General features: G+C 42.4%; 1 protein-coding gene and 1 non-coding gene across 7 annotated transcripts; one reads left to right on the forward strand and one right to left on the reverse strand.

Moving 5' to 3' along the window:
• Window positions 1–2,543: 2,543 nt before the first annotated feature.
• On the reverse strand, window positions 2,544–18,863 carry ZNF620 (zinc finger protein 620). 6 transcript variants are annotated; one of them, XM_038002564.2, is made up of 5 exons: window positions 18,703–18,863; window positions 18,389–18,461; window positions 12,801–12,927; window positions 11,875–11,988; window positions 2,544–8,509 (listed from the first exon to the last, which is right to left on the reverse strand). In XM_038002564.2, exons 2-5 carry the CDS (start codon window positions 18,410–18,412, stop codon window positions 7,506–7,508), a joined length of 1,269 nt encoding a protein of 422 aa, XP_037858492.2. In that variant the 5' UTR covers window positions 18,413–18,461; window positions 18,703–18,863; the 3' UTR covers window positions 2,544–7,505. The 6 variants fall into 6 exon arrangements, with proteins under 6 accessions (XP_037858492.2, XP_037858496.2, XP_007981948.2 ...); XM_038002568.2 differs by lacking the exon at window positions 18,703–18,863 and adding an exon at window positions 18,634–18,698; XM_007983757.3 differs by lacking the exon at window positions 18,703–18,863 and adding an exon at window positions 18,569–18,696.
• A 3,510-nt stretch (window positions 18,864–22,373) lies between these two features.
• LOC119625958 (U5 spliceosomal RNA) lies at window positions 22,374–22,485 on the forward strand. Its single transcript, XR_005242171.1, has one exon. It is a non-coding gene; the product is annotated as a U5 spliceosomal RNA (small nuclear RNA).
• The last annotated feature ends 717 nt before the right edge of the window (window positions 22,486–23,202 follow it).

A 23,202-nucleotide genomic window follows, 5' to 3' on the forward strand; every position in this document is an offset into this window, starting at 1 on the left:
TTTGGCAGGACACCCTAAATGCTTTACATTTAGCTTTTTACAATAAATTACAAAAACTCGTAGTTAGAGCTATTTTTCTGCTCAGTAACTGGCACTTAAATAACTTAAATGTTAACACCGGCTGAAATATAAATATCTCAATACTTCCACAAATAATGATCTGGACAGTTCTTTATGGTCTGTTCTGTAAGTTGGACTGCAGGAAGAAAAAACAGTGAAGAGGGGAGTCTGCTAATTAAAAGAACTTATTTTTCATATTCAGGGAAGGAAAAGACTGTTTTTTGACCAAAGTCCCAAGTCACTAACAAATACTTGCCATTAATTTACATAATTTTAGATCAGTGCACGTAACTCTGAAAATCAACCAATACACAACAGCGTCACTCCAAGCTTCTGAACATGAGCCCGTCAGTGATAAACACTTCCTGAAGCCAGCCAGTCAGTGGCAGCCCTCCCCAACTCATTGGCAAGTACTTCTCTACTGTGCCCTTCCTTCTGGACAGGAGCCTTTCTCCAGTATCAAAGTGGTGCCAAGATGGACAGACTTTGTTTTACCTTGATCACACTGATACTTCTCCTGAACACAGTTCCAGATACCAGGCTCCTCCTCACCAGGCATTTCCATGCTATAAAGGGGAATTGGTCTCCCACCACTAAAAGATAAAAAATGATCCTGGGTATCTAGATATATTGCTTTATTACAGGGGTCCCACTTCTTGAATTTGTTATTCCTTTCTTAAGAATTAGACTGACTTATGAAGTCCTATTATGGAGAGTATACTAGGTATCTACTGCTGCATAACAAATCACCCTAAAGCCTTATGGCTGAAAACAAAACACACTATCTCTTAAAGTTTCTATGAATCAGTGAACATAGGTCAGTCAGTCCTAAAAAGAGAAAAAGGGAAAAAAAAATGGGTTCTGTGGATGAGGAATTCGGGAGTGGCTTGGCTGGATGGTACTGGCTTGGGATCTCTCATGAGGGTCTAGTCAGGTGTCACTTGGGACTGCAGTCACTTGAAAGTTGGACTGAGGCTGGGGATTTGCCTCAAAGGTAACTCACTCACATGGTTGGCACATAGGTGCCGGCTATTAGTGTGAAACTTCCCTTCTTGTGCCGGGTACAGTGGCTCAGACCTGTAATCCCAGGACTTTGGGAGGCCAAGGCAGGCAGATCACCTGAGGTCAGGAGTTTGAGGCCACCCTGGCCAACATGGCGAAACCCCGTCTCTTCTAAAAATACAAAAATTAGCTGGGCGTGGTGGCACACACCTGTAATCCCTCCTACTTGGGAGCCTGAGGCAGGAGAATCACTTGAACCTCGGAGGCAGAGGTTGTAATGAGCCAAGATCCCGCCACTGCACTCCAGCCCAGGGGATAAAGCGAGACTCCATCTCAAAAAAAAAAAAACCTCCCTTCCCACACCAGGTATCTGTATATGGCTGAGTATCCTCACAACACAGCATCAGACTTCCACTTCCACCTCAGGTGAGCAGCCCAAGAGGTCAAGGCAGAAGTGGCAATATCATTTATGTCCTAGCTTTGGAAGTCACCTGCTGTCATTTCCTCAGTATACTGTCATCACAGGCCAGTCATGATTCAGTGTTGGATGAGATACACAAGGGTGTGAATGCCAGAATGAGACTCACTGGGGACCATTTCGGGAGCTGGCTAAACACATTTTTTTACCTACCACAGAAACGGTCCTTTTTATAGTACTTTTATTGTAACATTTATGAAGAGCAATTGTTTTAAATAGATGAATTAGATTTCCAAGAATAACAGCATTAGAATATATTTGCATACTGCCCCTTCTCTAAACCTATCAAAAAGAGTATCTACCGTGAATCTAGAGAAATGGACACACACATATGGGTGTACGTACATGTACACATTTATACACCACAAACTCTAAAGAGTATCAGACAGTTATTCCAATTAGTTCTAACTTGAACTAACTAGAAGGAACAAGATTGGACATGTAACTCCTCCATTTGGTATTATGGTGCAGGGAGAAGAGATGAGAGTTTTGGTAGGCAAGACAAAGTGCCTAAAATCCCCAGGTTGGAACCATGACAGGAATCATGAGCAGTCTGAGGAGAAAATTGGGTCCATGCTACAAGAGGCCCATTCTTTTCCAGAACAGGTTCGACAGAAACAATCTATAGGCCGTGCTGCTTAGAGGAAGCTAAAGAGCAAAGTGAACCAAAAGATACGGGAAACTTTAGACTTTGCAACTGTGAGTCAGTTCACATAACAGCAAAATTAAAGTCTCTGAAGCTGAATGTCTCTCTCCTGATCAATGCCAGAGAGATGAGCTCTCCCTAAAAACACACCATCCCCACCCACTGCCACTACAATAAGGCAAAAAACAAAAAAGCATCCAGAATTAGAAAGGAAGAAGTAAAACTGTTATTTGCAAACATGATTCTCAATGTTAGAAAATCCTATGGAATCTATAAAATGTTACTAGACCTAATAAGGGAGTTGTGCCAGGTTGCAGGATATGCGGTTAATATATAAAAACCAATTATATTCCTATATGTCAGCAAAAACTAGAAATTCACTGTTTATTATTACAAGTATCATAAGTTATTCAGTACTTAAGCATGAAAAAGATGAAATTTTTAGATGCACCCGGGGAAAAGTGTGAAAGATCTGCACAGTAAAAATTACAAAACATTGCTGAAGGAAATTAATATCTAAATAAATGGGGAGATCTACCATGTCCATGGGTCAAAAGACTCTACATAGTTGTCAATTCTCCATAAATTGATCATTATATTCAATGCAATCCCAATCAAACTCCCAGGAGGTGTTTTATAGAAACTGAAAAACTGATTCTAAAATTCATATGCAAATGCAAAAGACCTCTAATGGCCAAAACACCCTGACAAAGAACAAAGGTAGGGAACTAACACTATATGACTTCAACGCTTACTAGATTTCAACACTTATTAGATAACTACAATAATAAAGGCAGTGCCTTAATGGCATCAAGACAGACAGATCAATGGAACAGCATCTAGAAATAGACCCACACATATATGGACTTCTGATTCACAATGGTACAGAGGCAATTCAGTGGGGGAACCTTTTTTCAAAAAATGGTGTTACAGACCAGGCAACAGTGGCATAGACTTGCAGTCCCAGCTTCTCAGGAGACTGAGGCAGGAGGATCACTTGAGACCAGGAATTCAAGGGTACAGTACACTATAATCATGCCTGTGAATAGCACTGCACTTCAGCTTGTGCAACATAGTGACACCCATCTCTTAAAAAAAAAAAAAAAAAAAAAAAAAGTGGTGCTACAATAGGATACTTATATGAAGTTAAAAAAAAAAAAAAAATACTTAGATCCATGCCTCAGACAAAAATTAACTCAATAGATGATATAATTAAATGTAAAACCTAAAACTATAAAACTTCTGGCCAGGCACGGTGGCTCACACCTGTAATCCCAGCACTTTGGGAGACCGAGGCGGGCAGATCACTTAAGGTCAGGATTTCGAGACCAGCCTGGCCAACATGGCAAAACCCCATCTCTACTAAACACACAAAAATTAGCTGGGCATGGTGGCACAGGCCTGTAATCCCAGCTACTCAGGAGGTTAAAGCAGAATAATTGCTTGAACCTAGGAGGTGGAAGTTGCAGTGAGCAACCTCCGAAGTTGCAGATTGAGATCCTGCCACTCTGCCACTGCACTCAAGCCTGGGCAACAGAGTGAGACTCTGTAAAACAAACAAACAAACAAACAACTATAGAACTTCTAAAAGGAAAACAGGAAAAAAATCTTTGCAAATGTATGTAAAGCAAAGATGTCTTAGATTTGACACTGAAACCATGATCCATTAAAAAAAAACACCAGGCTAGGCACAGTGGCTCACGCCTGTAATTCCAGCACTTTGCGAGGTCAAGGCAAGAGGCTCACTTGGGCCCAGAAGTTCAAGACCAGCCTGTGCAACATACTGAGACCCCACCTCTATTTAAAAATAAATAAAATAAACTGATAAATCGGATTTAATGCATACTAATGTCTTCTGCTCTTTAAAAGACACTGTCATCATGTGCACCTGTAATTCCAGCTACTTGGGAGGCTGAGGTGGGAGGATCACTTGAACCTGGGAGGCAGAGGTTGCAGTAAGCCAAGATGGTGCCACTGCACTCCAGCCTGGGCAACAGAGTGAAACCCCATCTCAAAAAAGAAAAAAAACAACAAAAAAAAACACTGTTAGGAGAATGAAAAGACAAACCATAGGCTAGAAGAAAATATTTAAAAATCACATATCTGGCTGGGCACGGTGGCTCACGCCTGTAATCCCAGCACTTTGGGAGGCCGAGGCGTGCAGATCACAAGGTCAGGAGATCAAGACCATCCTGGCTAACACGGTGAAACCCCGTCTCTGCTAAAAATACAAAAAACTAGCCAGGCATATGGTGGGCGCCTGTAGTCCCAGCTGCTAGGGAGGCTGAGGTGGGAGAATGGCGTGAACCCAGGAGGCAGAGCTTGCAGTGAGCCGAGATCGCGCCACTGCACTCCAGCCCGGGCGACAGAGCGAGACTCCGTCTCAAAAAAAAAAAAAAATAAAAATATAAATAAATAAATAAATAAATAAATATCACATATCTGAAAAAGACTTGTATCCACAATAAATAATGACCTCTCAAAGACTGATAAAACAAAACCCAATAAAAACATGGGCAAAAGATATGAGCAGACACTTCATCAAATAAGATATATGGAACACAAGCACAATAGTCATTAGAGAAATGCAAATTAAAACCACAGTGGGATAGCATTAAACAACTAGAATAGCTAAAATTTAAAAAACTGACATCAAGTGTAGGCATAGCTGTGTTGGAAGTACAACTGTCATACAAGTGGAAATGTACAATGGCACAACCTCTTTCGTAAAACAGTTTTGAAGATTCTCAAAAAGTTAAATAGGGTATGCTGGTGCACACCTGTAGTCCCAGCTACTAAGAGTAGGACAGGAGGACTGAGGCAGGAGGATACGCTGAGCCCAGGGGTTTGAGTCCAGCCTGAACAACAAAGCAAGAACCGCCCCCTCCCGACGTCTAAAAAATAAAAATGTAATAAAAATTTAAAACGTTTAATATACACAACCTACCTAATGACCTAGCTATTCCACTCCTGGTATCAAGATAAATGAAAGCATACATTCTTACAAAGATGTGGACACAAATGTTCATAGCAGCTTTATTCGTAACAGCCAAAAACTGGAAACAACCCAAATGGTCATCAACAGGTCAATGAATCAACAAATTATGGCATATCCATACAGTGGAATACTACTCAGCAATAAAAAGGAATGAACTATTGATATATATGCAACAACACGGGTGAATCTCAAAGTAATTATGCTGAGTGAAAGACACCAGACCAAAAAATAAAGGAAAATTAATGCAAGTGACAGAAAGCAAGCCAGTGGTTGCCTGCGAAGGGCCAAGAGGAAGGGATTATGGAGGGGTACAAGCAAAGTTTTGGGGTGGTGGCTGATTATTATCTTGAACTGTGATAATTGTTTCACTGGTATATTGATAAGTCAAAACTTATCAATAGGATTATAATAATAGGTAATTTTTTTTTTTTTTTGAGGCGGAGTCTCACTCTGTCACCTAGGCTGAAGTGCAGTGTCATGATCTTGGCTCATTGCCACTTCTGCCTCCCCAGTCTCCTGCCTCAGCCTCCCAAGTAGCCGGGACTACATGTGCGTGCCACCACGCCCAGCTAATTTTTTGTATTTTTAGTAGAGACAGGGTTTCAGCGTGTTAGCCAGGATGGTCTTAATCTCCTGACCTCGTGATCTGCCCACCTCAGCCTCCCAAAGTGCTGGGATTACAGGCCTGAGCCACTGCACCCGGCCAATAATAGGTAATACTTTTATTATATGCAGTCACTGTTTGAAACACTTCTACACGTATTAATGCATTTAATCCCCAATACAAACCTATGAGGTAGATTAACTGTCATCCCCATTTTACAGATAAGAAACTAGTGCAGTTTTTGTAACTTAACCAAGGACAAACACCTGGGCTCAAACCAAAGTCTGCCTGGCTCTGTATTATTAATCACTACTCTCTGCTTCCTGCAACAGGCAAAATCAAGCTGGTTGCCAGAGGGGATGCTAAAACCTAACACATTTACATCTTCCCTCATTTCCACAGATAACAGCAATAATGGTAGGTTCTTCCATGATCATAAAAAATAACTAGATGGAGTTGTAAGAAAATGCTTCCAGCTTTGAGATCACTTGAAACAGCAATGAGAAGAATAAATTTAAAACAAATGGTGCCTTGCACCTGACTCAAAGAGTATATACATCCTGACTTTTGCAAAGGCACAGATTACAACTGTCTAGTGAAGACAAACTGAAGAGTAAGTAGGGTGGGTGGACACTGAACCTGAGATAGGTCTCTGAAGTTTGCACCCTACTAGGAATGTCTTCTAAGATGCATTTGGCTCCACATGGACAGGGCCTGTTTTTGAATTTAGGAGACTTCTGACATACGGACTGTAATAGGGTATCCATGTATCTGTCTTTTTATTTACTGGTTTACTTCTTGTGTAGTGTTGCATATATAAGAAAGGATGCATGGGAAATAAAGGTTTCAGATTTAAAGGGCCTGAATTGCCTTATACTTTATAAGTATAAGGGCCTTATACTTATACTTTGGAGTATAGAATTGCAGGGGAAAACATTAAGTCTGAAGGCATACACATTGTCATCTGACTTTGAAGGCTGCTGCTGAAAAATCTAATGCCATTTTCATTTTTTTTTTTTTTTGAGAGAGTGTTACTCTGTTGCCCAGGCTGGAGTGCAGTGGTGTGATCTTGGATCACTGCAACCTCTGCCTCAGGGGTTCAAGTGATTCTCCTGCCTCAGCCTTTCGAGTAGCTGGGATTACAGGCATGCACCACCACGCCTGGCTAATTTTTGTATTTTTTTTTTTTCAGGAGAGACAGGGTTTCACCATATTGGTCAGGCTGGTCTTGAACTCCTGACCTCGTGATCCGCCCGCCTCGGCCTCCCACAGTGCTGGGATCATAGGCATGAGCCACCGCGCCCAGCCCCACTTTAATTTCTGATCTTTTGTTTTCTCTCTCTAGAAACTTTTTAGGGTCTCATTTTTTTCTCCATGATCCTCTTATTCAAACTTGGTGTTTTCATAATTGACAACAATTTTCCTTAATGTAGGTTTCCCTTGAATCCATCCTGCTGGGCACCCAGCATATCCTTTAAATCTGGAAACTTACATTTCCTTTCATGTTTCTAAGTTTGGTGTTTTTTTTTTTTTTTTTTTTGGTCTTCTCTAACCATAAAGAGACTTCATGTTGGGGAAACAGGGGTTCAAAAACCTTAAGGAAGATTTCATGATGAAAGCCAGGTGTCTACCCAGGAAGGACAGCGAGGACACTGAAAAAGAGCATGAAAATAAAGAGAAAAAATGACAGGCACCGTGAGCCTAACTATGGATAGCCCTATGCTTGAACAGGTGTCTTCTGAGTGTGTAGTTTCTGATGCAGAATGAATCTTCCACACCAGCTGAAGGTTTTACCACATACTTTACACTCATAAGGTTTCTCGCCAGTGTGAACTCGCTGGTGCTGAATCAGGGTTATTTTCTGATTGAATGCCTTCCCACACTCCTTACATTCAAAGGGCTTCTCCCCAGTGTGAATTCGCTGGTGCTGAGTCAAGGCTGTGTTGGAGCTTAGTCGTTTTCCACACTCTTTACATTCATAAGGTTTCTCCCCAGTGTGCATTCGCTGATGGACAGTGAAACTTGAGCTACAACTGAAAGTTTTCCAACATTCGTTACATTCATAGAGCTTCTCCCCAGTGTGGAACCTCTGGTGCTGGAGGAAGACAGAGCTGCTACTGAAGGCCTTGCCACACTCCTTACATTCATAGGGCTTTTCTCCAGTGTGGATTCTCTGATGCTGAATCAAGGCTGTGTCTGAACTTAAACCTTTTCCACATTCTTTACATTTAAATGGTTTCTTTCCAGTGTGAATTAGCTGATGCCGAATAAGTAATGAGTTATATCTGAAGTCTTTTCCACATTCTTTGCATTCAAAAGACTTTTCACCAGTGTGACACTTCTGATGTTGGTGGAAGTCTGCCATTTGAATGAAATATCTGCCACATTGTCCACATTCATAAGGTATCTGACCACTAGGAATTGTCTGATTTGTAGTGAGCTGTGTGCTGACACTAATATTTTTTCCTAATTTCTCAAACTTCTCTCCATTCTTGACCTCATAGGCCTCATGGTGCCTGGCTGAGATATCTGTGAAATGTCTCCTCTTTGACTTTTTCTTAATTATCCAATGACCTTGGGGCTGCTCTAGGCTGCTCCCAAAGTCAAGGTGCTGGGAAACATTCCCCGGCAGCACCCCCACCATCAGTCTGAAGGACACTGTTTCTTTGGACACATGCTCTTTTGGAGTTAATCTTTCCTCCTCAGTTCTGGCCTCATCCCCTATCACAAAAAGAAAATACAAGTGTCAATCCCTGATCTCACACACACACACACACACACACACACACACACACACACATACACAATCTGTGCTGAAGAAACAGAATTAAGTGGTTCTAATTTGCCCTGAGTATATGGATATTTTCTAATATGCTCACAAGATGGCTGCCTAAGATCACCACACAACAGAGCCCCACAGGGACATGAAAACTCTATGAAGGGGAGGCAAGCAAGGCCAGGAGACATTCCCATAAACAGTGTGAAAACCAGAAAACTGCAAAGACTGTTAATTAGGGCAGAAAGACTGAGAGAAAAGTGAATGAGGTGGATAAAGACACAAACACAGAAAAGTAACAAATGGAAATCCGTGAGAGAAAGACCCTCGAGATTAGAGAAGGGGCAGGTTGAGCAGCTCAGGCACTACAACAGGTCCCACAGGCTGAGACTCCTTAAGAGATGCTTGTTAGAAGACATCATCCATGTCATAATCTTGAAAAGAGAGCTGATCTCTACCATCAAGCTGGCTCTAGTAAAGCAGCCGGCTCCCATGCAGTGGTTGAGGATGCCATGCATGGCAACCACCACAGCATGCTGAAGGAGAAAGGAGGGTTTGGAGGCTTGCCTTTAAAACCAAAGAGCAGTGGAAATGTGAAGAACTCGTCCAAGAGTGAACGTAAGTCCCAAAGAGGGCCTGGTAACGATGCTTGCTATTTTTCCTAAAAGGTCTCATAGTTTGTGCATTTGTTTAATACAACAGTTTGAAAAGTGAACTACTAAACTCACATGATAATAAGGGAAAACCAAAGAGAAATATTCCCTCCACTATCAAAACCTTTTGTGGATTAAATAAAATCTTCAGCCTGCATGCATTCACAAAAAATTGTTCAGAAAATATTTTTACTCAGATGACGTAGGGTCCTGAGGTCACATCCAGAAAGGTACAACTTAAACTCAAGGCTTGGGAGTGGATCGGTAATGGGCATTCTCTGCAGAAGAGCACAGAAAATTTTCACAGGCAGAGAAGGGGTGAAGCAGAATAAGAAAGAAAAAAAAATATACTATGTTTTATTTATTTATTTACTTTTGAGATAGAGTCTCACTGTGTCACCCAGGTTGGAGTGCGGCGGCGCAATCTTGGCTCACTGCAACCTCTACCTCCTGGGTTCAAGCGATTCTCATGCCTCAGCCTCCCCAGTAGCTGGTACTACAGGTGCACACCACCACACCCAGCTAATTTTTGATGGTTTTTTTTTTTTTTGAGACAGAGTCTCATTCTGTCACTCAGGCTGGTGTAGGGTCCAGCCCTACTGGGCCTGTGGGTTTTTCTCCTCATGTGCGGAGACAAGAGATTGTAGAAATAAAGGCACAAGACAAAGAAAAAGAAGAAAAGACAGCTGGGCCCGGGAGACCACTACCACCAAGATGCAGAGACCGGCCCTAAATGCCTGGCCGTGCTATTTATTGTGTACAAGGCAAAGGGGCAGGGTATGGAGTGAGAGTCATCTCCAATGATAGGTAACGTCACGCGAGTCATGCGTCCACCGGACAGGGGGCCCTTCCCTATTTGGTAGTCGAGGTGGAGAGAGAGAGGGAACAGCTTACGTCATTATTTCTTCTGTGCATTTCAAAGGCTTTAGTACTGTCACTAATTCTGCTACTGCTATCTACAAGGCGAGCCAGGTATACAGGGCGGAACATGACAGTGGACCAGGAGCGTGACCACTGAAGCACAGCATCACAGAGAGAAGATTAGGCCTCCGGATGGCTGCAGGCGGGCCTGATTGATGTCAGGCCTTCCACAAGAGGTGGTGAAGCAGAGTCTTCTCTAACTCCCCCAGGGAAAGGGACACTCCCTTTCCCAGTCTGCTAAGTAACGGGTGCCTTCCCAGGCACTGGTGCTACCGCTAGACCAAGAAGCCCTCTAGTTGCCCTGTCTGGGCGTGACAGAGGGCTCATACTCTTGTCTTCTGGTCACTTCGCACCGTGTCCCTTCAGCTCCTATCTCTGTATGGCCTGGTTTTTCCTAGGTTATAATCATAGAACAAAGATTATTATAATATCGGAATAAAGAGTAATGCTACAAACTAACGATGGATAATATTAATATACAATCATATATATAATCTATTTGTAGTATAACTATTCTTACTCTTTTCTTTATTATATATTTTCTTTATTATACTGGAACAGCTTGTGCCCTCGGTCTCTTGCCTTGGCACCTGGGTGGCTTGCCACCCACAGGCTGGAGTGCAGTGGTGCGATCTCAGCTCACTGCAACCTCCACCCCCCAAGTTCAACCGATTCTCCTGCCTCAGCCTCCTAAGTAGCTAGGATTACAGGCACGTGCTACCACATCGATGCTAACATTTTGTATTTTTAGTAGAGATGGAGTTTCACCATGTTGGCCAGGCTGGTCTTGAACTCCTGACCTCAGGGGATCCACCCACCTCAGCCTCCCAAAGTGCTGGGATTACAGGCATAAGCCACCAGGCCTGGCTATATATACATACATATACACACACACACACACACACACATATATATATATATATTTTTTTTTTTTTTAAATTAGAGACGGGGTTTCGCCATGTTGATCAAGCAGGTCTTGAACTCCTGGCCCTCAAGTGATCCACCTGCCTCGACCTCCCAAAGTGCTGAGATTACAGGTATGAGCCATCATGCCCAGCCTATTATTAATTCTTATATCAACAGCCATCAAAGTGAGGAAGTTATTCACCTTTAATTTACAATAAATTTTGCTTCAGAAATTTTTTTAGGTATCTGTGGGGGAAAGATGAAATAAGAATAAAAGGATATTGGTGACTGTTGAGGCTGGATGAAGGATACATGGAGTGCATTATGCTGGTGTTTGCATATATTTGAAAATTTCCGTTATAAAAATAAACTTTTTATTATTTAAGTCAGTGCTTAAACAATGTAGCCTGTGATATGCCAATGGCCAGCAATGTTGCCAGAAGCCTATTTTCCTCCAAAGGTGGCTGACATTCTCATCTATGCAAAAACAAACTGGCAGAAAAATAAAATGGTTTCATATGACAGAGAAGAAACGAGCTGGTTTAAGTGCTGCCCAATCAGACAGTCTCCCTTGGCAGGTTGTGAGGAGAAGAGGCAAAGATGAATACGCAGAGAAATCTTACAGTCATTCCTGTCTTAAAAGAGACTGGCCCTTCCCCAGTTGAGGTAGGTTACCACCACAAACTTATTTTACATAAGAAAATCACATGTAATCATTCCACAGGAACAAAAACAGTCTCCCAAGAGAAGGAACACTTCTTGCGCAATGAAATGTGAAAACAAGAGAGCAAGCCAAGCCAAAAAGACATCTAGTGGGTTCTCATGCTCACCTGGACAGATACCTCTGAGAGCCTCCCTGCCCATAGGTTCCCAGGGATCGAGGCCCCATGGCAGTTCCCCTTGCTCCAGCTGGGAGACCAGAACAGGCGTGGTGAATGGAAATGCTGCCCAGGGAGAAAGAAACAGGAAAAGGTAAGGGGAATCAGGAACCAGGGTCCTCTTGCAGCCCCCCCCTTTATCTTTATCTGCTGAGCCAGGTAGTGAGAGACGAGGTGAGTCAGGGAGAAACTTAATCTATGCTGCTGGAGGACAGCAATTTCCCACAAAGCGGCACAGAGTACCAGAATAATCCCACACTCACATAAGGGAATCTCAAGTTTTCTTCAGAGAACTTGGAAGACACAAGGGACTTTGCCATGCTCCCAAGAGCTCCTTTCCCTCTCATGTTTTGGGTACAGTCCCTCCTAGGGTTGGAGAGACAGCTGATTTCAAAACCTGGGAACACAGGGCTCTCTCCACCCAGAAACCTCCAGGCAGCTCAGCCTTCAGGGCAACAGGGAGTTATTAGAAACCCCACAAAGTTCTCAGGCCAGAAGTGGTGGCTCACACATGTAATCCCAGCACTTTGGGAGGCTAAGGCAGGAGGATCGCTTGAGGCCAGGAGTTCGAGGCCAGCCTGGCCAACATGGAGAAACCCCATCTCTACTAAAAATACAATAATTAGCCTGGTGTGGTGGCGCCCACCTGTAATCGCAGCTACTTGGGAGGCTGAGGCAGGAGAACCACTTGAACCTGGGAGGTGGAGGTCGCAGTGAGCTGAGATCGTACCACTGCACTCCAGCCTGGGTGACAGAGACTGTTGTCTCAAAAAAAAGAAAAGAAAAGAAAAAAAAGAAACGCTACAAAATTCTAAGGAATAAAGAAGCCAGGATGCTCAAAGGGCAGAGGCCAAAAACAAGAAGAAGAGATGTCTTACCCAGGGAAGCCACATTTGCATAATTCTCCAGCATCACCTCCCTGTACAGGGCCCTCTGCACAGAGTCCAGGCTGGCCCATTCATTCTGGGTGAAGTACACAGCCACATCCTCAAAGGTCACTGGTTCCTAAAACAACAGGTTCCTGCTCAAACCCTGCATGAGGGCAGAGGACCAGGCTAAGTAGTGGGGCAGAGACCTACTGGGTCTAGTGGTATTGCCAAGGACAGTTATCCAGCACTCCACCAGAGGCCAGCCCTCAGCCATCTTTGCCCACACCAACAGGGGAGTCCAAGGGTCACTGCACCCCTTTGTGGTCATCCCCAGCAAACAGTTCTATTTTCATCTGCTGATCTCTCCTTGCCTCCACTGTGCCCTGCTCTGTGTGCCCATCTGTTCCTCTGGGCTCCTTTCCCCAGTGTGGGTTGTGTGTGCACATGCACAGGGGACATTTGTATAAACACAGTGAATAACACTTTTGTACTGATCTCCACTCTCTCCCTAACCCCACTAAAGTGACAGTAACATAATAGCCCAAGAGAAGTCAAAGCAGGCCGGGCACAGTGGCTCATGCCTGTAATCCTAGCACTTTGGGAGGCCAAGGCGGGTGGATGGCTTGAGACCAGCCTGGCCATGTGGCCAATAGGGTGAAACCCTGTCTCTAGAAAAGATACAAAACTTTGCCAGGTGTGGTGGTGCATGCCTGTAGTCCCAGCTACCTGGGAGGCTGAGATGGAAGGATCACCTGAGCTTGGGGAGGTCGAGGCTGCAGTGAGCTGTGTTTGCACCACTGTATGCCAGCCTGGGTGACACAGTGAGACCGTGTCTCAAAAAAAAAAAAAAAAAAAAAAAAAAGAGAGAAGAGTCAAAGCCAGCTAGAGGCATAAACAGAATTTTAGAAGGCAGAGAAAGAATGAATGATAACTAGACTAGTAAAGCAGACAAAGATGAAACTCAACTTCTGGCAGAAGCAAACAAAAAGGGGCCCAGTTCAAACCACAGAACTAAGGATGAGCTAAAGATTTTGTAAATGTGCACTGTTGTTTATAACTTGGTAAAATATTCTATCTCCTTAAAAGCAACATAGAGAAGGAAGGACCAACAAAGTATTTAGGACAATGAATGAAAAATACCTACACATAGGCATGTAACTGAGAAGTCTCAGAAAAATGAGAATACACAACAGATCCTACAGGCTTTCAGAGAAGGAAAAACAATACACACATGAAGACTGGGAAGTTGAGATGGCAACAGACTAAACAGCAAAAGTAAAAGGGTAACGTTTTTGAAAATGCAGGCCAGGTGCAGTGGCTCACACCTGTAATCCCAGCCCCTTGGGAGGCCAAGGTGGGAAGACTGCTTCAGCTCAGAAGTTTGAGACCAGCCTGGGCAACATGGTGAAACCCTGTCTCTACAAAATATACAAAAATTAGCCAGGCAAGGTGATGCTCCCAGCTACTCGGGAGACTGAGGTGGGAGGATCACCTGAGCCTAGGGGAGGTCGAGGCTGCAGTGAGCCGTGATTGTGCTACTGTACTCTGGCCTGGGTGACAGTGGGACTGTCTCAAAAAAAAAAAAAAATGCTAAGGGAAAACTTGCAGTTCTTATCTAGGTGGAATTATGGGGGCTGGATTTTCCCTCCTGCCTGAAACAAAATAACCAGACAAATTATATAAAAATAATTTTCAAGATATCATGCAAAAAACAACAATAGTCCCTGAGAAACAGGAAAAAAAAAAAAAAAAAAGGTGAGCCCTGTAATTCCCTAAGCTACTACCCTGAGGAGTTTCCAGGCTGCAACACAGGAAGAGGGAACTGAGGCAGAACCTGGCATATTTCCTTATAGAGTCTGAAGAGACCAAGGCAGCTCGAGTTTATAGGACAGAATGATAGCGAGGAGAGGGCTGCATAGAGATGGAATCTCAATTATCAGAGTATTCAACAAAATACAGATCAGTACATGGATGTGGGAAAACTAACCAAGGCCAGAGAAAGGATCATTTGGAAAGACTGAAAAGAACAATGCCTGATATTTACACACCATTAATCCTATGGAAAATGGAAAAAAAAAAAAAAAGAGCCAGGCACGGTGGCTCATGCATGCAATCCCAGCACTTTGAGAAGCTGAGGTGGGCAGATCACTTGAGGTCAGGAGTTTGAAACCAGCCTGGCCCACGTGATGAAACCCCATCTCTACTAAAAATACAAAAAATTTGCCGGGCATGGTGGTGTGTGCCTATAATCCCAGCTACGTGGGAGGCTGGGGCACAAGAATTGCTTGAACCCAGGAAGCAGAAATTGCAATAAGCCGAGATCGCACCATTGCACTCCAGCCTGGGTGACAGAGTGACTCTGTCTCAAACAAAAGAAAAAAAAGGAAAATAGAAAAAGAGGATAAAGGGAAACGAAGAACAGTTGGGACCATTAGAAAACAAGTAGAAAGATGACAGGCCCAACTCTGGCCATATCAATAATGGTATCAAATGTAAATAATCTAAACATCCCAAAAGGCAAACATTGTCATACTGGATTTTTAAAAAAATAAGAACCTACTATCTGCCACCTTCAATAAATGTACATTAAATATAAAGACAGGCATAAATTAAAATCAAAATAATAGGCATACCAATAACAGATATACCAAAATAATAGATATATCAAAATAATAGATACACCAAAATAAAAGCTATACCATGACAACATTAGTCAAAGAAAACTGTAAGGCCAGGCATGGTGGCTCATGCCTGTAATCCCAGCACTTTGGGAGGTGGAGGCGGGAGGATGGCTTGCATCTAGGAGTTTGAGACAAGCCTGGGCAACCTTGTCTCTAGGAAAAAGAAGTTAGCTAAGCACAGTGGTCCGTACCTGTAGTCTCAACTCCTTGGGAGGATCACTTAAGCCTGGGAGGTCGAGGCTGCAGTGAGCTGTGATTGCACCACTGCACTCAGCCTGGGAGACAGAGTAAGACTGTCTCAAAAGGAAAAAAAAAAACAAAACAAAACAAAAAGCTGTAGTGGCCAAATTCATATAAGACAATGTAGATAGGTAGACAGTCCATAGTCTGTGCCATAAAAGAGAGCTCAATAAAAATCAAAATGATTCAAGTCATACAAAGTATGTTTTCTGACTGTAATGCAATTAAATCTGAAATAACAGAAAGACTCCTGGAAAATTCCCAAATATTTGGAAAGTCAGTAACACACTTCCATAAGAGAATGTACAAAGTACTCTGAACTGAATAAAAATGAAAACACCATGTACTAGAATTTGCAGGATAATGCCAAAGCAGTACTTGGGAGGAAATTTATAGCACTAAATGCCTATTTTACAAAACAAAAAAGAAGAAAGATCTCAAATCTGTGACTTCAGCTTCCCCGTTAAAACTAAAAAAAGAATAGCAAATTTAACACAAAATAAGTGTAAAAAATACATTAAAGATCAAAGTGAAAACTAATGACATAAAACAGAAAAGTAATGAAACCAGAAGCTAGTTCTTAAAGAAAAATTAATAAAATGTATAAACCTCTAGCCAGAGTGCCCAGAAAAAAAGAGAGAATACACAAATCACTAATATTAGTAATAAAAGAAGTGACCTCACTGCAGATAATAAAAGATACGGACATATTATGAACAACTTTATGTGAGTAATTTCTACAACTTAGATAAAATGGATAAGTTCCTTGAAAGGCACAAGTTACCAAAACTCATTTAAGCTGTGCATAGTGATGCATGCCTGTAGTCCCAGGTACCTGGGAGGCTGAGTGGGGAGGATCACTTGAGCCTAATTTGAGGTCAGCCTGGGCAACATAGAGAAAAACGTGTCAAAAAATAAAAATAAATAAATAAATAAAAAGGGACAGATAATCAGAGTAGTCCCTATATCTACCAAAGGACTCAAAAATCTTACCAGAAAGAAAATTCCATGCCTATATACCTTCACTGGTGAATTCTACCAAACATTTAAGGAAGAAATGCAATCAACTCTACATAAATTATTCCAAAATATTAAAGAGGAGGGAGTATTTCTCATTCTATGGAACAAAGATATCACAAGAAAACTGCAAATCAAGGCCGGGCGCGGTGGCTCAAGCCTGTAATCCCAGCACTTTGGGAGGCCGAGACGGGTGGATCACGAGGTCAGGAGATCGAGACCATCCTGGCTGACACGGTGAAACCCCGTCTCTACTAAAAAATACAAAAAACTAGCCGGGCGAGGTGGCGGGCGCCTGTAGTCCCAGCTACTCGGGAGGCTGAGGCAGGAGAATGGCGTAAACCCGATTGGCGGACCTTGCAGTGAGCTGAGATCTGGCCACTGCACTCCAGCCTGGGCCTCAGAGCGAGACTCCGTCTCAAAAAAAAAAAAAAAAAAAAAAAAAAGAAAAGAAAACTGCAAATCAATACCTCATAAACACAGACACAGAAATTTTAACACATTAAATTCAATATATAGTACTAATAAAAGAATAATACATCATGACGAAGTCGGTTTTATCCCAATGCAGAGTTGGTTTAATATTTGAAAGAAAAATAATGTAATGTAATTCACCACATTAACGAACTAAGAGAGGCTGGGCACGGTGGCTCACACCTGTAATCCCAGCACTTTGGGAAGCCGAGGCGGGGGAATCAGGAGGTCAAGCGATTGAGACCATCCTGGCCAACATGGTGAAACCTGGTCTCTACCAAAAATACAAAAATCAGCTGGGTGTGGTGGCGCGTGCCTGTAGTCCCTGCTACTCAGGAGGCTGAGGCAGGAGAATCGCTTGAACCCCGGAGGTGGAGGTTGCAGTGAGCCAAGATAGCGCTACTGCACTCCAGCCTATCAATAGAGCGAGACTCCGTCTCTAAATTAATTAATTAATTAATTAATTAAGAGAAAAACCATATGATCATCTAAATAGACACAGAAAAAGCATTTGTCAAAATCCAACATCCATTCCTATAAAAACTCTCACCAAAGTAGGAAAAGAAGAGAATGCCTGATAAAGGGCATTTACAAAACAAAACAAAAAAGCAAGAAACCTACAGTGAACATCAGTCTTCAGTGTGAAAGACTGAATGCTTTCACCTTAAAAGCATAAATAAGACAAAGATATCTGCTCTCACCACTTCTGTTCAATATTGAAATAATGTTTCTAGCCAGTACAGTGAGGCAAGACAAAATGAAATAAAAGGCATCCAGACTGGAAAGAAAGGAGTAAAACTATCTTTACTTATAGATGACCTATGTAGAAAATACAATGGAATCTACAAAACAGTTACTAGAATTGCTATACTGGAGAAGGAAATACTTCTCCAAGCCTGCGGATTGGGGTGAAAGGGGTCTTTATTGGATGTAATAAATGCAGATTTCCACATTTCAGAATTTTCAGTTTTAAGCTGGCTTCAACTGCCAAATCCCAACCAATCCCCCCACACTCAATAGTTTTCTAGTCTTAAATTGGACATTCTTACCTCTCCATCCCTCTCATAGTGACAGATGTACAATGGAAGCCACTAGCCTACACAACTCAAGATCTGAATGCAGAGGTGACACCTGTTCTCTCTTGACATCAAAAGGGTGAGAGGGAGGGAGAGGATGCTCACTCACCTGGCGCCAAGCGGTCTGGAGCATGGCTGGCGTCCCAGCTTCACACACCGCCTCGGGGTTCGGAGAAGTGAAACTGAAGAGAAAATAAAGAAGCACGGGTGAGACTGATGCTGCCTCGCGCCCCGCAAATGCCCTCTGTGCGACTTGGGCTCCTCTCCGTTCCGCTACCCCCTCCCTCACCCCGAACAGCAAACGGGTTGGAAAACCAGACAGAACAAGCCCCAGGGAAACCAATCAGTCAGGACCGCGAACAACTTCTGCTCGGACAGCGAACCACCCGCGGCGCAGGCGCAGATAAAGCGTGGAAATACCACCTGCAGCCGACACCGAGAGAAGCGTGGGACCCTCCGCCGGAAGTGCGTTTTCCATGTCCCTCCTCTCTAGGAACCTGGGAAGTTGCCAGTCTCTGTGGTTCCCTGCCCCAGCCGCCATCGCCAGTGTCCCTACCGCCTGAGACAACACGGGCCCGAGCGGGCGGCCCCAGGCGGGGGTCCTGCAGCGCCCACACCTGGTAGCTCCTTCGGGGCATGACGTCCGGCCAGCTCAGGCCACAGAATGGTTACTATCCTGGGTATTATTCATGATTAGCTGGCATTTGCCCCTGTGGGTGTCCTTCCAGATAATGAAGGGACCATCGCTCCCTCCACATGCGCCAAAGCTGTCTGGATTGTGTGGGTGCGCTGCAGTGGGAAGAGTGGGCGTGGGGAAAGTCGGGTCCATCACTCAGAAGGCCGAATGTGTATGGACTACGTCGGTCCAGAAACCCAGCTGCACCGCTCACTAATTGTATGACCTGCAGCAAGTTTTCTTGCCCCGGTTTCCTTGTCTGTTAAATGCGTATTATGATGGTGGTACCAACCTCTTGAGGCTGTTCAAGGTTGATTCATTAAATTAGTTAATTGATAGGCAAATTATTTACAGCTGTGCCTGGCACACAGCAAGTGCTGGTGAGTTTGTATTGTTCTGTTTTCCAGTCGTGTCTTTTGAAGACACAAAATAGGTGCTGCTGGGACTCCAATATGTGGCGTGCTTTAGGGAAATAGATTTTTTTTTTTTTTAAGACAATTTGAGAAGTTTAGCGAAAGAGCTATTAACATTTGGCCTTAGAGCCCTTCCCTGCCCTGTACTGGGATGTGTGTCCTGGCCCACCTGGAGACAGATTTTAGTTATTCCTTCCACGGGAATTAGATGTATCCACCACCTCCAAAACAAGTCCTGCCATGGAGAGTACATTATGTATTTACTGCTGCATAATAAACCACTGTAATACTTTGTGGCTGAAAACAATAAACATTGTTATCTTTCACAGTTTCTGTGGACCCAGAATTCAAAAGCAGCTTGACTGGGTGGTCCTGGCTGAGGGTCTCTGCTGAGGTTGCAGTCAGGTGTCATGTGGGGCTGAAGTTATCTGAAGCTTGACTGAGTTAGGAGGATCCACCTCCAAGGTAGTTTATTCACATGGCTGGCAAGTGGGTGCTGGTTGTTGGCAGGAAGCCTCAGTTCCTTCCCATGTGAGGGTTTTCACAACATGGCATGTAGCTTTCTCCCAAAGTGAGGAATCCAAGAGGCCAAGGCCAAAGCTTTTATGACCTAGTTTTGGAAATCATGCACTATGATTTCCTCAATACATTCTCCTCAGAGATTAGTCATGATTCAATGTGGGATGAGATACACAAGGGTTTGAATGCCAGGATATGAGAATCATTGGGAGCCACTGTGGGGCCACCTAGCACAGAGATTTTAACTGTCACAGAAACAGTTCATTTTATAAAATCTATAGTATTTTCACTGTAAAGTTTATGTACAGCAATTGTTTTAAATAGATTTCCAGAAACAATGGCATGACAAGGACATATATTTTAATACTGCCCCTTTGCTAAACCTATTAAAATGAACATTTACCATGAATGAACATGCATATGTGGGTGCACATAAACATACATACATATACACCACAAATTCTAAACAGTATTAGCCAGTGGAAAAAAAGCTGATAAATTGGACTTAATCAAAGTTAAATCTTCTGCTTTTCAGAAGATACTTTTAAGAGAATGAAAAGACAAGCCACAGACTGGGAGAAAATAATGAAAATATTTGATAAAAGACTTGTTTCCAAAATATATAAAGGACTCTCAAAAGTAACTCATAAGAAAATAAACCAATTTTTAAAAATAGGCAAAAGATTTGAAAGATCCTTCACCAAAGAAGATATATGGAAAGCAATTAAATATTTGAAAAGATGCTCAACATTGTTAGTCATTCGAGAAATGCAAATTAAAACCACAATGAAACAGTATTACACACTTATTAGAACAGCTAAAAGTAGGGAAGACATCAAGTGTAGGCAAAGATGTATCAGAAGTGGAACCCATACAATACTGATGGAAATGTACAATGGCATGGTCTCTTTGGAAAAACTTTGTAGGTTCTTTAAAAATTAAATATACACTTACCTTATTATCTAGCCATTTCACTCTTGTTATTTACCCAAGAGAAATTAAAATGTATGTCCTTACATTACAAAGACTTGCATACAAATTTTCATAACAGCTTTATTTATAATAGCCAAAAACTGGAAACAATTCAAATGGCCATCATTTGAGTTAAATTGTGGCATATCCATACAGTGGAATACTACTCAGTAATAACAAGGAATGAACTACTGATATATATGCAACAACATGGGTGAATCTCAAAATAATTCTGTTGTGTGAAAGATATCACACCAAAAAAAACAAAACAAAACAAAAAAAAAACTTTAAAAACAGTACATGCTGTGTGATAGCATTTATATAAAATTCTAGAAAAGGAAAACTGTAGTAAAAGAAAACAGATTGGTGGTTTCTTGGGGCTGGGGGCAGGAGAGGAGCAGGCTGGAATAGAGAGATTATAAAAGGGCATAAGGAAACTATTTGGGGTATGATTATGTTATCTTGATTGTGTTATTTTTTTGAGAGGCATATACATATGGCAAAACTTATCAAATTATACACTTGATGCATGGCTTATTGTATGTCAGTGATACCTCAATTTAAAAAAAATACATACTAGAAAGACAACATAATCTTAAAATGGGTTGTGTCCTTAAATCTAACCCTAGTTCTAATCCTGGTAGGACAAACCTGAAGGAAAAAGCCATTCATCAGGGAGGAGAATCTGCAGGCTGAAAGTGCAGGCCAATCACTTGAGGCCAGGAGTTTGAGACCGGCCTGGCCAACATGGCAAAACCCCGTTTCTACTAAAAATACAAAAATTAGCCGGGTGTGGTGGCATGTGCCTGTAATCCCAGCTACTCGGGAAGCTGAGGCAGGAGAATTGCTTGAACCCGGGAAGCAGAGGCTGCAGTGAGCCGAGATTGCACCACTGCACTTCAGCCTGGCGACAGCCCAAGTCTGCATCTCAAAAAAAAGAAGGTGGGTGTTCTGATTAAAAGTTTGTCCACTTCCTACATGAGTTCGGTTTCTCCCCATTTGGATTTTCTGGTGCTGTGAAAGTTCTGACCTATATTTAAAGACTTTTCCACATTCTTTACAATTGTATGATATCTTCCCAGTGTAAATTATCTGATATTGGTGAAAGACTGACCTTAGTTTGAAACATCGGCTTCACTCACCACATTCATTAAATCTGTTCTATATGAACTCTCAGATTTGTAACAAGATGCATGCTGTTACTAATGATTTTACCTAATTTTTTACACTTCTCTTCTTAACAGGCTGAAAATAAAAAAAGCCAAAATATATGTTTCTGGATTTTTTTTATCTTGTTCAGTTAATTTATTTCAAATGAAGAAAGCCAGTTTCCATCCAGTTACAATCATGAATTCCTCAGAGTTTATTTTTAGGTCAATATTTAGAAACATTACATTTTCTCACGGAAACAATGAACAATAATGATTATGTTTGCTTCCAGGCTAGCTCACAGAAGCCTATATTCCTCTAATTGTAATGAAAACACATCTTTGTATTGAAAACAGTAGAAAATTATACTCTGGTTTCTCTGCAGATCGTATAAATCTTTCGCCTTTTACTAAAGATTTCCATGGAGAGGAACAGCTCTGAATCTTAAGATACCATCTCATGCCAGTTAGAATGGCGATCATTAAAAAGTCAGGAAACAACAGATGCTGGAGAGGTCGTGGAAAAATAGGAATGCTTTACACTGTTGGTGGCAGTGTAAATTACTTCAACCATTGTGGAAGACAGTGTGGCGATTCTTCAAGTATCTAGAAGTAGAAATACCATTTGACCCAGCCATCCCATTACTGGGCATATACCCAAAGGATTATAAATCATTCTATGATAAAAACACCTGCACATGTATGTTTATTGCAGCACTATTCACAACAGCAAAGACTTGGAACCAACCCAAATGCCCATCAATGATAGACAGGATTAAGAAAATGTGGCACATATACACAATGGAATACTGTGCAGCCATAAAAAAGGATGATTTCACGTCCTTTACAGGGACATGGATGAAGCTGGAAACCATCATTCTCAGTAAACTATCACAAGATCAGAAAACCAAACACTGCATGTTCTCATTCATAAGTGGGAGCTGAACAATGAGAACACATGGACACAGGGAGAGGAACATCACACACGGGGGCCTGAGGGGGGTAGGGGGCTGGGGAGGGATAACATTAGGAGAAATACCTAACGTAGGCGACGGGTTGATGGGTGCAGCAAACCACCATGGCACGCATATACCCATGTAGCAAAACTGTACATTCTGCACATGTAGCCCAGAACTTAAAAAAAAAAAAGTAGAAAGTTTAATTCTCCCATTAAGTAAAAAAAGGTGTGTAAGGG

The sequence above is a fragment of the Chlorocebus sabaeus genome, chromosome 22 (genome assembly GCF_047675955.1).
Source record: "Chlorocebus sabaeus isolate Y175 chromosome 22, mChlSab1.0.hap1, whole genome shotgun sequence".
Classification (NCBI taxonomy): domain Eukaryota; kingdom Metazoa; phylum Chordata; class Mammalia; order Primates; family Cercopithecidae; genus Chlorocebus; species Chlorocebus sabaeus.